The following is a 14,775-nucleotide window of genomic DNA, read 5'->3' as shown; positions in this document are numbered from 1 at the left end:
CTTTTAAAAACGGGAAACGCAGAGACTTGATCTACATTATGCAGGGAGGATACAGTTTTTCAGTGCTGTAAAGCAACTTCTTTGCATCTAGGTTTGATAAAACAACTTGAAACACTGACCTGACAAGTAACATTTGATAAACACTTGAACTTGGCAGACAATTGCATTCATCCAATCACCAAGACAGAAATGTCCAGCAATCGACACAAACTTACAAAATTGACATTTCACATTGAGGTTGGCCTTTTAGAAAAGGAGCCCTGAACTTTACATAGATCATATTTTTATGGAATAAAACTCAGGCTGGGAGTAAATTTAACAATTCTGATGGTTAAAAAACAGTTGGACAGAAGTCACACAGGGGGTACTCTTACCACTTCACCGCCAGGCTGCACTGCATACTACATTTTAATCAAAGTTTAATAAATTATCTTTTTCATCTCATTAGAAATAACTAAGTTGGTCCCTCAGAGCTGATGGTATAGAACATATCATCTGTATTTGGATTGTACAAGCATCTCTGATGCTGAAGTCCTCATCACAGTTGACTCAACAAGTTCGCCCGAATTAAGGAGTTGCCTTCTTATCCCCCCCATTCCATAATATTTTTTTTTTTTTTTTTTTTTTTTTTTTTTAAAAAGGACTTGACTTTTCCTGAGCACAAGATATTAAACATTTTTTTTGTTCTAATAATTTTTCCCTTCCCCTTTTTTACCATGCATTGATTTGTTCTCCCAACACTTCAGAGCACCAGAACTGCAGTATTGGCAAGGGCAATTATTGAATTAGCAGCACAGGAGGTGGTCATTTGGCCTATTATGCCAATTCTTAAACTGAGTGGTCTCCGATAATCCCATTTCCTTACCCTTTTTAAGTATCCTATTCTATTCTTCCTTGTTAAAAATTTAACCAGTTTCCTTTTAAATGATGGTATAGTGTGTGCCTCAATAACCACTTTTGGTGAAGCATCCATGTTCCAATAACCCTATATATGCGAGAATAATTGCTCAAACTTCTCCCTCTGTACTTCTATGCCCCCTGGATAACAACTTATCAACTAGCGAAAACAATCTTTCAGCTCCCTTTAAGACAATTAATAATTTTGAAAACCTCCAATAGATGCCTTACCATTCTTGGTTCCAGTTGGGAAAAACTCACAATTTTTAAACCTTTCTTCATAACTATAACCCATCAATCCTGGTATAATTCTGATAAATCTTCATGGCACTGATCCCTGAAGAAGATCATGCACTATCTGGCCTGCTACCCAGATCAGCAGATCAACTCTGTTCCAGCAAGGAGCTATGAAATGGGTGATCACTCGCAATCTCCTACCAAGTCAAAGAATCACAGAACTCAAACTGCAGAAGGAGACTGCCCAACATATTGCACATGTGGTGGCCCTCATTAATCCTGTTCTCTCACTATTCCCCAATGCCCTGCTAAATTTCTCTTGTTTAAATATTTGCCACTTCCCTTTTTAAAAACTATTTTGGATCCGGCTTCCAATTCCTCCGGGAGGGAATTCCATGTCTTAACGACGCTCAGCAGAAAAAAATGAAGAAATTCCTCCTCATCTCTGTCCTAAATGGCCTACCCCTTATCCTTAGACTGTGACCCCTGGTCCTGGACATCGGCAACATCCTTCCTGCATCTAGTCTGTCTAGTCCTGTTAGAATTTTATAAGTTTCAATGAGATCCCCTCTCATTCTTCTAAACTCCAGCGAGTACAAGCCCAATCGACCCAATCTCTCCTCATACGTCATTCCTGGCTTCCCAGGCATCAGCCTGGTGAATCTTCGCTGCACTCCTTCCATGGCAAGAACATCCTTCCTCAGATAAGGCGACCAAAACTGCACACAATACTCAAGGTGCGGTCTCACCAAGGCCCTGTACAACTGCAGCAAGACATCCTTGTTCCTGTACTCAAACCCTCTCGCTATGAAGGCCAACGTACCATTTGCCTTCTTAACCACCTGTTGCACCTGCATGCTTACCTTCAGCGACTGGTGCAGGACGCCCAGGTCTCGTTGCACTTCCCCTTCTCCCAATCTATTGCCATTCAGATAATAATCTGCCTTCTTGTTTTTGACACCAAAGTGGATAAACTCGCACTTATCCACGTTATATTGCATCTGCCATGCTTCTGCCCAATCACCCAACCTGTCCAAATCATACTGGAGTTTCTCGGCATCCTCCTCACAGCACACATGCCCACCCAGCTTTGTGTCGTCTGCAAACTTGGAGATATTACATCTAGTTCCTCGTCCAGATCATTAATATATATTGTGAATAGCTGGGGTCCAAGGACCGAACCCTGCGGTACCCCACTAGTCACTGCCTGCCACTTGGAAAAAGAGCCGTTTATTCCAACTCTTTGCTTCCTGTCTGCCAACCAGTTCTCTATCCAAGGCAATACCTTGCCCCCTATCCCATGTGCATTAACTTTACACGCTAGTGTCTTATGCGGGACCTTATCGAAAGCCTTTTGAAAGTCCAAATACACCACATCCACTGGTTCTCCCTTATCTATTTTACCAGTTACATCCTCAAAAAATTCCAGTAGATTAGTCAAGCACGGTTTACCTTTTGTAAATCCATGTTGACTTTGTCCGATCCGGTCACTGTTTTCCAAGTGCTCTGCTATTACATCTTTTATAATGGACTCTAGCATTTTCCACACTACCGATGTCAGGCTTACCAGTCTGTAATTCCCCGTTTTCTCGCTACCACCTTTTTTGAACAGTGGGGTAACATTAGCTACCTGCCAATCCATGGGTGCTGTTCGAGAGTCTAGTGAATTTTGGAAGATGACCAGCAATGCATCTACTGTTTCTTGGGCCACTTCCTTAAGTACCCTAGGATGTAGATCATCAGGCCCTGGGGATTTATCGGCCTTCAATCCAGTCAATTTCCCTAACACCATTTCCCTACAAATACTGATTTCTATCAGTTCCTCTCTTTCATTAGACCCTATGTTCCCCGACGTCTCTGGGAGGTTATTTGTGTCCTCCTTTGTGAAGACAGAACCAAAGTATCTTTTTAATTGGTCTGCCCTTTCTTGGTTCCCCATTATAAATTCCCCTGATTCTGACTGCAAGGGACCTACGCTTGACTTCACCAATCTTTTTCTCTTCACATATCTATAAAAGCTTTTACAGTCAGTTTTTATGTTCCCTGCAAGCTTACTCTCATTCTATTTTCCCCTTCTTAATTAATCCTTTTGTCCTCCTTTGTTGAATCCTAAACTGCTCCCAATCCTCGGGTTTACTACTTTTTCTGGCCAATTTATATGTCCTCTCCTTGGATCTTATGCTATCCCTAATTTCCCTCGTTAGCCACGGTTGAGTCACCTTTTTTGTTTTATTTTTATGCCAAACAGGGATGAACAAATTCTGTAGTTCATTCATGCGATCTTTGAATGTTTGCCATTGCCTATCCACCGTCAACCCTTTGAGTAACATTCCCCAATCAAACCTACCCAACTCGCGCCTCATGCCATCTTAGTTTCCTTTATTTAAATTCAGGACCCTAATCTCTGAGTCAACTACTTCACTCTCCATCTTAAAGAAAAATTCTATCATATTATGATGGCTCTGACCCAAAAGGGCCTCGCACAACAAGATTGCTAATTAATCCTCTCTCATTACATAATACCCAGTCTAAGATGGCCTGATCTCCAGTTGGTTCCTCGACATATTGGTCCAGGAAACCATCCCATATACACTCCAGGAATTCCTCCTCCACAGTATTGTTACTAATTTGGTTAGCCCAATCCATATGTAGATTAAAGTCACTCATGATAACTGCTGTGCCCTTATTGCACGCTTCTCTAATTTCCCGTTTAATGCCGACCCCGACCTCCGCATTACTGTTTGGAGGTCTATATACACCACTCCCACAAATGTTTTCTGCCCCTTGGTATTTCTCAGTTCTACCCATACAGACTCCACATCATCAGAGCCAATATCCTTCCTTTCAATTGTGTTAATCTCCTCTTTAACCAGCAATGCTACCCCACCTCCTTTTCCTTTTTGCCTATCTTTCCTGAATATTGAATACCCCTGGATGTTGAGTTCCCAGCCTTGGCCATCCTGGAGCCATGTTTCCGTAATCCCAATCAAATCATATCATAGATCATATTCGTTTACCTCTATTTGCGCAGCTAATTCGTCCACCTTATTACGAATGCTCCTCGCATTAAGACACAAAGCCTTCAGGCTTGTTTTTTTTTTTTTAACGCTCTTAGACCTTTTAGAATTATAATTTACTGTGGCCATGTGTGATTTAAACCGTTGATTTCTCTGTCTGCCACTTTTGTTTTTCTCCTTCCTGTCTTTTGCTTTTATCCTTGTTTCCCTTTCCTCTGTCTCCCCGCTCAGGTTCCCAACCCCCTGCCATTTTAGTTTAAACCCTCCCCCAGAGCACTAGCAAACACTCCCCCTAGGACATCGGTCCCAGCCCTGCCTAGGTGCAAACCGTCCGTTTTGTACTGGTCCCACCTCCCCCAGAACCGGTTCCAATATCCCAGGAATTTGAATACCTCCCCCTTGCACCATTCCTCTAGCCACTTATTCATCTGAAATATTCTTCTATTTCTACTCTGACTAGCACGTGGCACTGGTAGCAATCCTGAGATTACTACCTTTGAGGTCCTATTTTTAAAATTTACCTCCTAACTCCCTATATTCAGCTTTTAGGACCCCATCCCAGTTTTTACCTATATCGTTGGTACCTATATGCACCACGACAACTGGCTGTTCACCCTCCCCTTCCAAAATGTTCTGCAGCCGCTCTGAGACATCCTTGACCCTTGCACCAGGGAGGCAACACACCATCCTGGAGTCTCGTTTGCGGCCGCAGAAACGCCTATCTATTCCCCTTATAGCTCTACCCCTCTTTTTCCTCCCGTCCTGTGCAGCAGAACCACCCCTGGTGTCAGGAAGTTGGCTGCTGCTGCCTTCCCCTGGTAAACCATCCCCCCCATCAGTATCCAAAGTGGTATATCTGTTTGAGAGGGGGATGGCCACAGGGGACCCCTGCACTACCTGCCTGCACCTACTACTCTGCCCGTTGGTCACCCATTCCCTTTCTGCCTATGCAACCTTTACCTGCGGTGTGACCAACTGATCAAACGTGATATCCACGATCTCCTCAGCATCGCGGATGGTCCAGTATGTATCCAATCGCAGCTCTAGCACCGCAATGCGGTCTGTCACCCAGGAATCCTCTCCATGGTCTTCACAATCTTCCAACACTAGGGCACAGAGTAGACCAGCTGCAGCGGACTAACCCTTTATATAGGTTTGGCATAACCTTCTTGCTTTTGCTCCTCTATACCCCGATTTCTAAAACCTTAAATCCTATAAAATTGATCTCCCAACATGTTGAGAAAATAAATGCACAATTTTATAAGTGAATTGTATTTTAGGGGAGGGGGGAAGAGATTGGAATACATTTAAAGTATATAATCACTGCAACTTGATTCTCTTATATAAGTAAAAGTCAGACATACATTTACGCAGAAACTACAGCTAGTCTAACTGACACATAAATTGAGATGCATCAATCAAGTGCGGAGTTCTCCGACTCTACACACTAGAGCAAGTGCAAGCTGGGTGGCTGTTTCAACATCATAGGCACGAAAGCGCAAAATAAATTTTGTAGACGGTTCACGGCATGAGTCTAATGAGCCATCTGACCACTAATTGTTCAACAGTTGCATGTTCTAAATATCCTTCATAAACCTGGACACTAGAATATTACAGATCTGGTTGCTCCTACTTTCCCTCTCACAGAACCACTGGTTCATAGACTTTATAAGCCACAAATCTCTCAGTTAGAAGTTAAGTTTATTAACTTTTGCAATGAACTTTTATAAAATTTTGATCATTTCTTCAAAGAATAGCAGGATAAATATTTGTAGATTTCAGCAAAAGTTTTCCTTGGGTAATTGGGTAAAATCAATCACCTTGTAGTTAAATGATAAGCAGTCATCGCAAATAATTGGCAATCACTTTTCTGAACAGGATCATCATGGGCAGAGTAACAGATCTCCAGTATATGTGCTGTACAATGGTTATTTGAACAAGACACTGGTTATATGATTATATTTTGATAAATTATGAAACACTTTTGCACAGTAAACTCCCTTTCAGTATATGAGATGTAACAAAGATCATACAAAGAAAAAAGCAGGTTATGGCGTGTTAGAATCATAGAATGGTTACAGCATAGGAGACCCTCACAGAAGGAGGCCATTCGGCCCATCAAGCCCGTGCCAGCTCTCTGCAAGAGCACTTTAGCTAGTCCCACTCCCCCGCCCTTTCACTGTAACCCTGCAATTTTTTTTTCCTTCAGGTACTTACCAATTCCCTTTTGAAAGCCACAACTGAATCTGCCTCCACCACCCTCTCGAGCAGTACATTCCAGATTCTAGCCGCTCACTGCGTAAAAAAGTTTTCTCCTGTCACCAATCAGTGTCCTCTGGTTCTCGACCCTTCCGCCAATCGGAACAGTTTCTCTCTATCTACTCCCCTCATGATTTTGAGCACCTCTTTCAAATCTCCTCTCAACCTTCTCTGCTCTAGAACAACCCCAGCTTCTCTAGTCTGTCCACATAACTGAAATCACTCATTCCCTGGAATCATTCTCATAAATCTTTTCTGCACCCTCTCTAAGGCCTTCACATCCTTCCTAAAGTGCGGTGCCCAAAATTGAACACAATACTCCAGGAGGCCAAATCAGTGTTTTATAAAGGTTCATCATAACTTCCTTGCTTTTGTACTCTATGCCTCTATTTATGAAGCCCAGAATCTCGTAAGCTGCAACAGCTTTCTCAACCTCCCCGGCCACCTTCCAACGATTTGTGCACATATACCCCCAGGTCTCTGTTCATGCACCCACTTTAAAATTGTACCCTTCAGTTTATATTGCCTCTCCTCGTTCTCCCTACCAAAATATATAATTTGCTGCAATAAATTTCATCTGCCATGTGCCCGCCCATTTCACCAGCCTGTCGATGTCCTCTTGAAGTCGAAAGTCTCCTGGTACAACAGTTTAAGTTGATGTGATTGGAATTCGTTAGGTTCTGATCAGTGTGCTCCAACAATTACTTTTCAACTCAAACTCAAACCAGAACCACTGCACAATGCTTTTGGACTAGAAAATTCTGGAAAATCAATGCTTATACACTTACATTTGTAATATAAGGTTCAACTGCTTGAGCTGTCCTTTTTAAAAGAGCTTTTGCTAAGTCATATGCTTGCTTGTTTAGATTCTGCAAGAAAGCAAAAACAGTTAAGACATGAGTAACTTGCAATAAATCAATATCATGCCAATTTAGTGAGTTTTTACAGAAAGTATTGTAACTTTTGAACTCAGTCCTAATTGATCCACAATGAACTGCATTATTACTAGTTTGTAGAAATTTTCACAGCACTTTTTAAAATATGCACATTGTACTTACTTAGTTTAGAGCATGGGCAAATTCAAAATCAAACCTATCTACTCATCACACTCTTCAAAAAAATTCAAAGTGCTGCTGATGAAGTAAATCATTGGCATTATTCCAGGGGTCCATTAAACAATGATGCTTTCAAACACGCCTTTTTTCAAACTCGAGGTACCCACACAACCCAAAAAGAATTCAAATTACATCAACTTAAAACTGTTCTACTGTAACACAAGGAGCCTTTAAAATTCTGTAGCTATTAAATAAGCCTCCTGCTCGCTTTTTTCCCACCCCACTAAAATCCCCTATTCCTTGTATGCCTTCGTTCTACAGAAATGTATCTAGTGGTTTCTTGAATTAATATCCACACTATTTGCTTGAATGGCCGTCTTCTTGCAACTTAAAATACCAGATCTTAATTTCTACCTTTTTCAGATCTGTACAGTTGCTCAGTTTCTTCCCCTTGTCACCCGATTGTGCTAGTTCCCTGGCCTCCCCCCGCCCGCCCCCAAACAAAGCCTACGGGCACGAACGTCAATTGTAGCAAAAAAAAGTTACATTATGCCAGTGAGCACAGCGGCATGTCGGGAACCATGGGCTGTACTTCCCGTCACTTCATAAATAATTCACATTTATGAATTCTGATACGCCAAATGAAAGGTTTTCAAAAAAAGTAACTGAATCGGAATTGTTTTTTTTTTATAAAAACACAAATACTTGAAAAGAAAAAAAATTGATTGGATAACCATGGCTATGAGTAAAAGTTTGATCTTTTCGATGACGTGTGTAGTCGTCGATAGTGCTGCCGCACAGTCCGAATTAATTTTAACAATGCTTAATTTGAACAGAATGCTTAAACAGTAAACTTTGTTTGTGACATATTTCGGAGCTTTTCAGAAGTGCATGATACTATCACTTTCTTACAGCTGGTCTCCCCTGATCGATTAATGCAAATGACTGATACAGTGGGGGAAAGAAATCTCCCCACACCCGCAGATACTGAATACTGCTGCCCACTGAAACAGTGATTTTTTTAGCTGGTTCCCCAGCTTTCCTTTCCGTGCTCGCACTCCTTTCACAGGGTTTTCTACATGGTTCGAATTTTCATTTCTTAAAGTTTGTTTTCCTTGGGCTGCACACTGATTGAATTCATCAAACCTTGCTCACTTGCAGGAAAAAAAACAAGTACCAATGGATTTCCTATTAACCAAATCTTTGTCAATTTGAGTGATCAGATTATTGCAAATGGAACAAACATCCAACAACGTATGGTCTGAATGAAATAATTACAGGATGATTGAATTGTGTGATATTTACAATCCCCACCTACAAGAACTAGATCAAATCGCTTTCAAAAAATGATATAGGATCGGGTTTCTCTTATTATCTAGATGCCGCAAACTTATTGCCCCAATCATTGCCCTGAACAGCAAACACGTTTTAGTCATGATCGCTCTCGATTCAAGAATTATACCCTTGGATTGGAAAAGTGCCAACATCACTCCATTATTTAAGAAGGATAGGAGAGATAAACAAAGAAATTATAAACCAGTTCTGGGAAAGTTACTAGAATCTGTTGTTAGAGACAGAGTGAATGAGCATTGGGACAAATCAGCTTATCAGAGAGAGCGTGCATGGATTTGTAAAGGGGAAGCCACGCCTATTTAACCTCGCTGAACTTTGAGATGGTAACTAATGTGGTAGATAAGGGAGTGTCAATGGATGTTATTTATATCGATTTCCAAAAGACATTTGACAGGGTTCCACATTAACAACTTGCATTTATATAGCGCCTTTAATATAGTAAAACGTCCCAAGGCACTTCACAGGAGCATTAACAAAATTTGACACTGAGCCACATAAGGAGCTATTTGGATAGCCTTGGTCAAGAGGATAAGTTTTAAGGAGTGTCTCAAAGCAGGAGAGGTAGAGAGGTGGAGAGGTTTAGGGAGGTAATTCCAGAGCTTAGGGCCTAAGCAGCTGAATGCAAGGCTGCCAATGGTGGAGTGATTAAAATCAGGGATGCGCAAGAGGCCAGAATTGGAGGAACACAGAGCTCGGAGGGTTGTGGAGCTGGAGGTGGTTACAGAGATAGGGAGGGGCTGGGCCATGGAGGCATTTGAAAACAAGGATGAGAATTTTAAAGTTAGGCGTTGCCACACCGGGAGCAAATCTAGATCACCAAGCACAGAAGTGATGGGTGAACGGGACTTGGTGCGACTTAATTTGTGGGCAGCAGAGTTGTGGATGAGCTCAAATTCATGGAGGGTGGAAGATGGAAAGCCAGCCAGGCGAGCATTGGAATAGTCAAGTCTGGAGGTAACAGAGGCAGGGATGAGAGTTTCAGCAACAGATGAGCAGAAATAGGGACGGAGACAGGCAACATTACGGAGGTGGAAGTAGGCGGTCTTAATGATGGAACGGATGAGTGATCGAAAGCTCACCTCGGGGTCAAATAGGACAACTGCTGTGAATGGTCTGGTTCAGTCTCAGGCCACTGGCCAGGGAGACGGGTGGAGTTGTGGCAAGGATGCGGAGTTTGTGGCGGGTCCAAAGACAAGGGCTTCAGCCTTCCCAATATTTAGTAGAATGAAATTTCTGCTCATCCAGTTCTGGATGTCAGGCAAGCAGCGTGACAAATCATAGACGGTGGAGGGGTCAAGAGAGGTCGTGGTGAGGTAGGGCTGGGTGTCGGCAGCAAACATGTGGAACCTGACATTGTGTTTTCGGATTAAGAGACTGCTAACAAAAATGAGAGCACATGGAATTGGAGACAACCTATTGGCTTGGATAAGAAATTGGCTGAGAGGCAGGACACAAGAGTAGGGATAATGGGTATGTACTCAAATCAAATGTTGGCCCTTTTCTCCCAAGGGCTGGAATACAAAAGGGTGGAAGTTATGTTATAGTTGTGCACAGCTTTGGTACATCTGGAGTGCAAGTATTATATAGAATATACAGCACAGGAACAGGCCTTTCAGCCCAATTAGTCTGTACTGGTGTTAAAACTCCACGAGTCTCCTCCCATTCCATCTACCTCATCTCAACATATCTTTCTATTCCCTTTTCTCTCATGTACTCGTCCAGTTTCCTTTTGAAAGCATCTAAGCTGCTTGCTCCAACTTCTTCCTGTGGTAGCGAGTTCCACATTCTAGCCACTCTAAAGAATTTTCTCCTTATTTCACTACTGGATTTATTAGTAACTATCTTGTATTTAATGCCCCCAGTTTTACATTCTCCCACAAGTGGAAACTTTCTCTCCACGTCTACCCTGTCCAACACATTCATAATTTTAAAGATCTTTAACCAGTCACCTCTAAGTCCAGCAGGGTAGGAAGAGGCAGGCAGTGCAGGAATCTTCTGGGAACGTGGCACTCTCAAACCAGTTTTTAGTGAATACCTGTGAGGGCGACGACACCTCGGGGAGTGCAGTCTAGATCATATGCATGGCGCTGTGGGGCAAATGACTGCACGGGGGGACACGGCAAAGTGTAGAAATGCAGTGGTCATAAGAACATAAGAAATAGGAGCAGGAGTAGGCCAATCGGCCCCTCAAGCCTGCTCCGCCATTCAATAAGATCACGGCTGATCTGATCCTAACCGCAATCTATCACGGAACCATCTCCTGAATCTAACAGAATTAGACACACGAAATAGGAGCAGGATCAGGCTACACGGCCCCTGGGCCCGCTCCGCTACCCACAGGGCCATGACCGATCCGAAGCTAGACTCATGTCCAAATTCCTGCCCGTTCCCCATAACCCTTTACTTCTTGGAAACTGTCTATTTCTGTTTTAAATTTATGTAATGATGTAGCTTCTACAGCTTTTTGGGGCAGCATATTCCATGGACCTACCACCCTCTGAGTGAAGTAGTTCCTCCTCATCTCAGTTTTGAAAGAGCAGCCCCTTATTCTAAGACTATGCCCCCTAGTTCTAGTTTCACCCATCATCGGGAACATCCTCCCCGCATCCACCCGATCCAACCCCTTCACAATCTTATATGTTTCAATAAGATCGCCTCTCATTCTTCTGAACTCCAATGAGTAGAGTCCCAATCTACTCAACCTCTCCTCGTATGTCCATCCCCTCATCCCCCGGGATTAACCGAGTGAACCTTCTTTGTACTGACTCGAGAGCAAATATGTCTTTTCTTAAGTATGGACACCAAAACTGTATGCAGTATTCCAGGTGCGGTCTCACCAATACCTTGTACAAGTTCATAGGCGATCCGATCATCAGGGGGACAGACAAGCGCTTCTGCAAGTCCTACATGATGTGTGCCAGGGTAAAGGACATCACAGAGGGTGCAGAACATTTTGAGGAGGGCAAGGGAACAGCCAGAAGTTGTGGGAAACAATGACATAAGGAGGAAATGGGTTGAGGTCCTGCAGTCAGAGTTTCAGGAGTTACAGAGAAAGTTAAAAAGCAGGACCTCAAAAGGTAATCTCTGGATTACTCCCAATGCCACACACTAGTGAATATAACAATAGTAGGATAAAACAAGTTAATGTGTGGCTGGAAAAATGTTGCAGGAGGGAGGTCTTCAGATTCCGGAGGCATTGGGACCAGTTCTGGGGCAGGAGGGACCTGTTCAAGGTGGACTGGAAGCACCTCAACAGAGCTGGGACCAATGTCATCGCAGGAAGGTTAACTAGTACTGAGGGGGAGAGTTTCAACTAATTTGGCAGTTGATGGGCACCAGGATGAAACATTAGAGAGAGGAGAAACTAGGTTCAGAGAGGACTGGGAGAGGCAACTAGCACTAGAGTAAAGAATAGTTCAGAAATAGGAGAAATCAGACAGAGCAAATGAGAGGCAGTCTAATTTGAGTTTGGAGTGCGTGTACATAAATGCATGGAGTGTGGTAAATAAGGTTGGTGATTTGCAGGCACAAATTGCCTCATGGGACTATGATATAGTGGCAATAACAGAGACTTGGCTCAAAGAGGATTAGGAACTTAATAGTCCTGGCTACAAGGCATTCAGGAAAGATAAAAGAAACTATGATAGCCCTGGAGAGGGATGATGCAGTGGAGATGGGGCAAAAGACAGAGTCTATTTGGTTAGAACTAAGAAAAGACTACAGAAAGACTTGCATTTATATAGTGCCTTTCATGACCTCAGGACGTCTCCAAGCACTTTACAGCCAATGAAGCACTTTTGAAATGGAGTCACTGTTGTAATGTAGGAAACATGGAGATAGAGCAGCAAATTTGCAGGCAAATTACAGAAACAGCAATGTGATGATGACCAGGTAATCTGTTTTTAAGTGATGTTGACGAAGGGATAAATATTGGCCAGAACACAGGACAACTTCCCTGCTCGTCTTCAAACATAGTGCCATGGGATCTTATATGTCCACCTGAGAGAGCAGACAGGGCCTCGGTTGAACATCTCACCCGAAAGATGGCACCTCCGACACTGTAGCATCACTCGGTACTGAAGCTTTTTGTGCAGTAGGATTTGAACCCACAACCTTCTGCCTCGAGGCAAGGGTGGTACCAACTGAGCCATGGCAGACACAGCTTTAAAAAATTACTTCTCAATATAGGTGCTATTACACTACTGGGTGTATACTACAGGCCACCAAATAGTGGAAAGGAGATAGAGGAGCAAATTTGCAGGCAAATTACAGAAAGATGCAAAATCTTGATGGTAGTGATAATATAGACTGGGATAGTAACAGTGTAATGGGCAAAGAGGGGAGGAAACCCTGAAATGTGTACAAGAGAACTTTCTTGATAAGTGCTTTTCCAGCCCAACGAGGAAGGAAGCAGTGCTGGATCCACTTCTGGGAAATGAAGTGGGACAAGTGGTGCATACTTCAGTAGGAGAGCATTTGGGGAACAATGATTACAATACCAGATTTAGAATACTTTTGGAAAAGGATAAAAGTACAATCAACATAAAAATACTTAAACTGGAGGAGGGATAACTTCAATGAGTAAAAAAGGGATCTGGTCCAGGTGGATTGGAATCAAAATTTGGTCGGAAAAACAGCAAATCAACAATGGGATGCCTTCAAAAAGAGGAGATGGTTCAGGTATATACAGTAGACACATTCCTATGAAGTGGAAAAGGTCATCCAAAGCTAGAGCTCCCTGGATGACTAAAGATACAGAGGTTAAAATGAGACAGAAAAAGGAGGCTTTTGCCAAGTGCAAGGTTCATAATACAGTAGAGAAGCAAGCTAATTATCACAAGTACAGAGGCGATCTAAAAAAGGGAATAAGAGGGGCAGAGAGAGAATCGGAGAATAGATTAGTGGGTAACATAAAAAGGGAACCCAAAAGTCTTGGGGCTCATTAGGGAGCAAAAAGGAGACCTTCTTGTGGAGGCAGAGGGCATGGCTGAGGTACTAAATATGAGTACTTCGCATCTGTCTTCACTAAAGAGGATGCTGCCAATGGAGCAGTAAAGGAAGAGGCAGTAGTGATAGTGAATAAGATTAAAATAGATAAAAAGACGAGGTCCTCAAAAGGAGAAAAAAGTCACCCGGTCTGGATGGGATGTATCCTAGGTTACAGAAGAAAGCAAGGGAGGAAATTGCAGGTGCTCTGGCCACAATCTTCCAATCCTCCTTGGAGATGGCAGATGCAGTATAATGTGGATAAATGCGAGGTTATCCACTTCGGTGGCAAAAACAGGAAGACAGATTATCTGAACGGCATTAGATTGGGAGAAGGGGAAGTGCAACGAGACCTGGGTGTTGTTGTGCACCATCGCTGAAGGTAAGCATGCAGGTGCAGCAGGCGGTTAAGAAGGCAAATGGCATGTTGGCCTTCGTAGCGAGAGGGTTTGAGTACAGGAACAAGGATGTCTTGCTGCAGTTGTACAGGGCCTTGGTGAGACCACACCTTGAGTATTGTGTGCAGTTTTGGTCGCCTTATCCGAGGAAGGGTGTTCTTGCCATGGAAGGAGTGCAGCGAAGATTCACCAGGCCGATACGTCATTCCTGCCATCCCAGGTAAGAGGAGAGATTGTGTCGATTGGGCTTGTACTTGCTGGAGTTTAGAAGAATGAGATGGGATCTCATCTAAACTTATAAAATTCTAACAGGACTAGACAGACTAGATGCTGGAAGGATGTTCCCGATGGTCGGGGAGTCCAGAACCAGGGGTCACAGTCTAAGGATAAGGGGTAAGCCATTTAGGACAGAGATGAGGAGGAATTTCTTCACCCAGAGTGGTCAACCTGTGGAATTCTCTGCCAAAGGCGGCAGTAGAGGCCAATTCATTAAATATATTCAAGGAGTTGGATATATTTATTAAGGCTAAAGGGATCAAGGGATATGGAGAGAAGGCAGGAACAGGGTACTGA

The 14,775-nt window shown here is 43.0% G+C and overlaps 1 protein-coding gene across 4 annotated transcripts in view; it reads right to left on the bottom strand.

Annotated features, from left to right (window-relative positions):
* Window positions 1-14,775, bottom strand: part of LOC147111934 (sister chromatid cohesion protein PDS5 homolog B-like) — a 249,945-nt gene that overhangs the window by 159,442 nt on the left and 75,728 nt on the right. For all 4 annotated transcript variants that reach the window (XM_085999339.1, XM_085999336.1, XM_085999338.1 and 1 more), the window contains exon 7: window positions 7,199-7,279. In XM_085999339.1, coding sequence (XP_085855465.1) covers window positions 7,199-7,279 — 81 coding nt within the window. The remainder of the gene's footprint in view (window positions 1-7,198; window positions 7,280-14,775) is intronic.

Source organism: Somniosus microcephalus, chromosome 10, assembly GCF_052327205.1.
Source record: "Somniosus microcephalus isolate GS21.2 chromosome 10, FLI_Smic_1.0, whole genome shotgun sequence".
NCBI lineage: Eukaryota > Metazoa > Chordata > Chondrichthyes > Squaliformes > Somniosidae > Somniosus > Somniosus microcephalus.
This window is presented reverse-complemented; position numbering and strand designations above follow the sequence as displayed.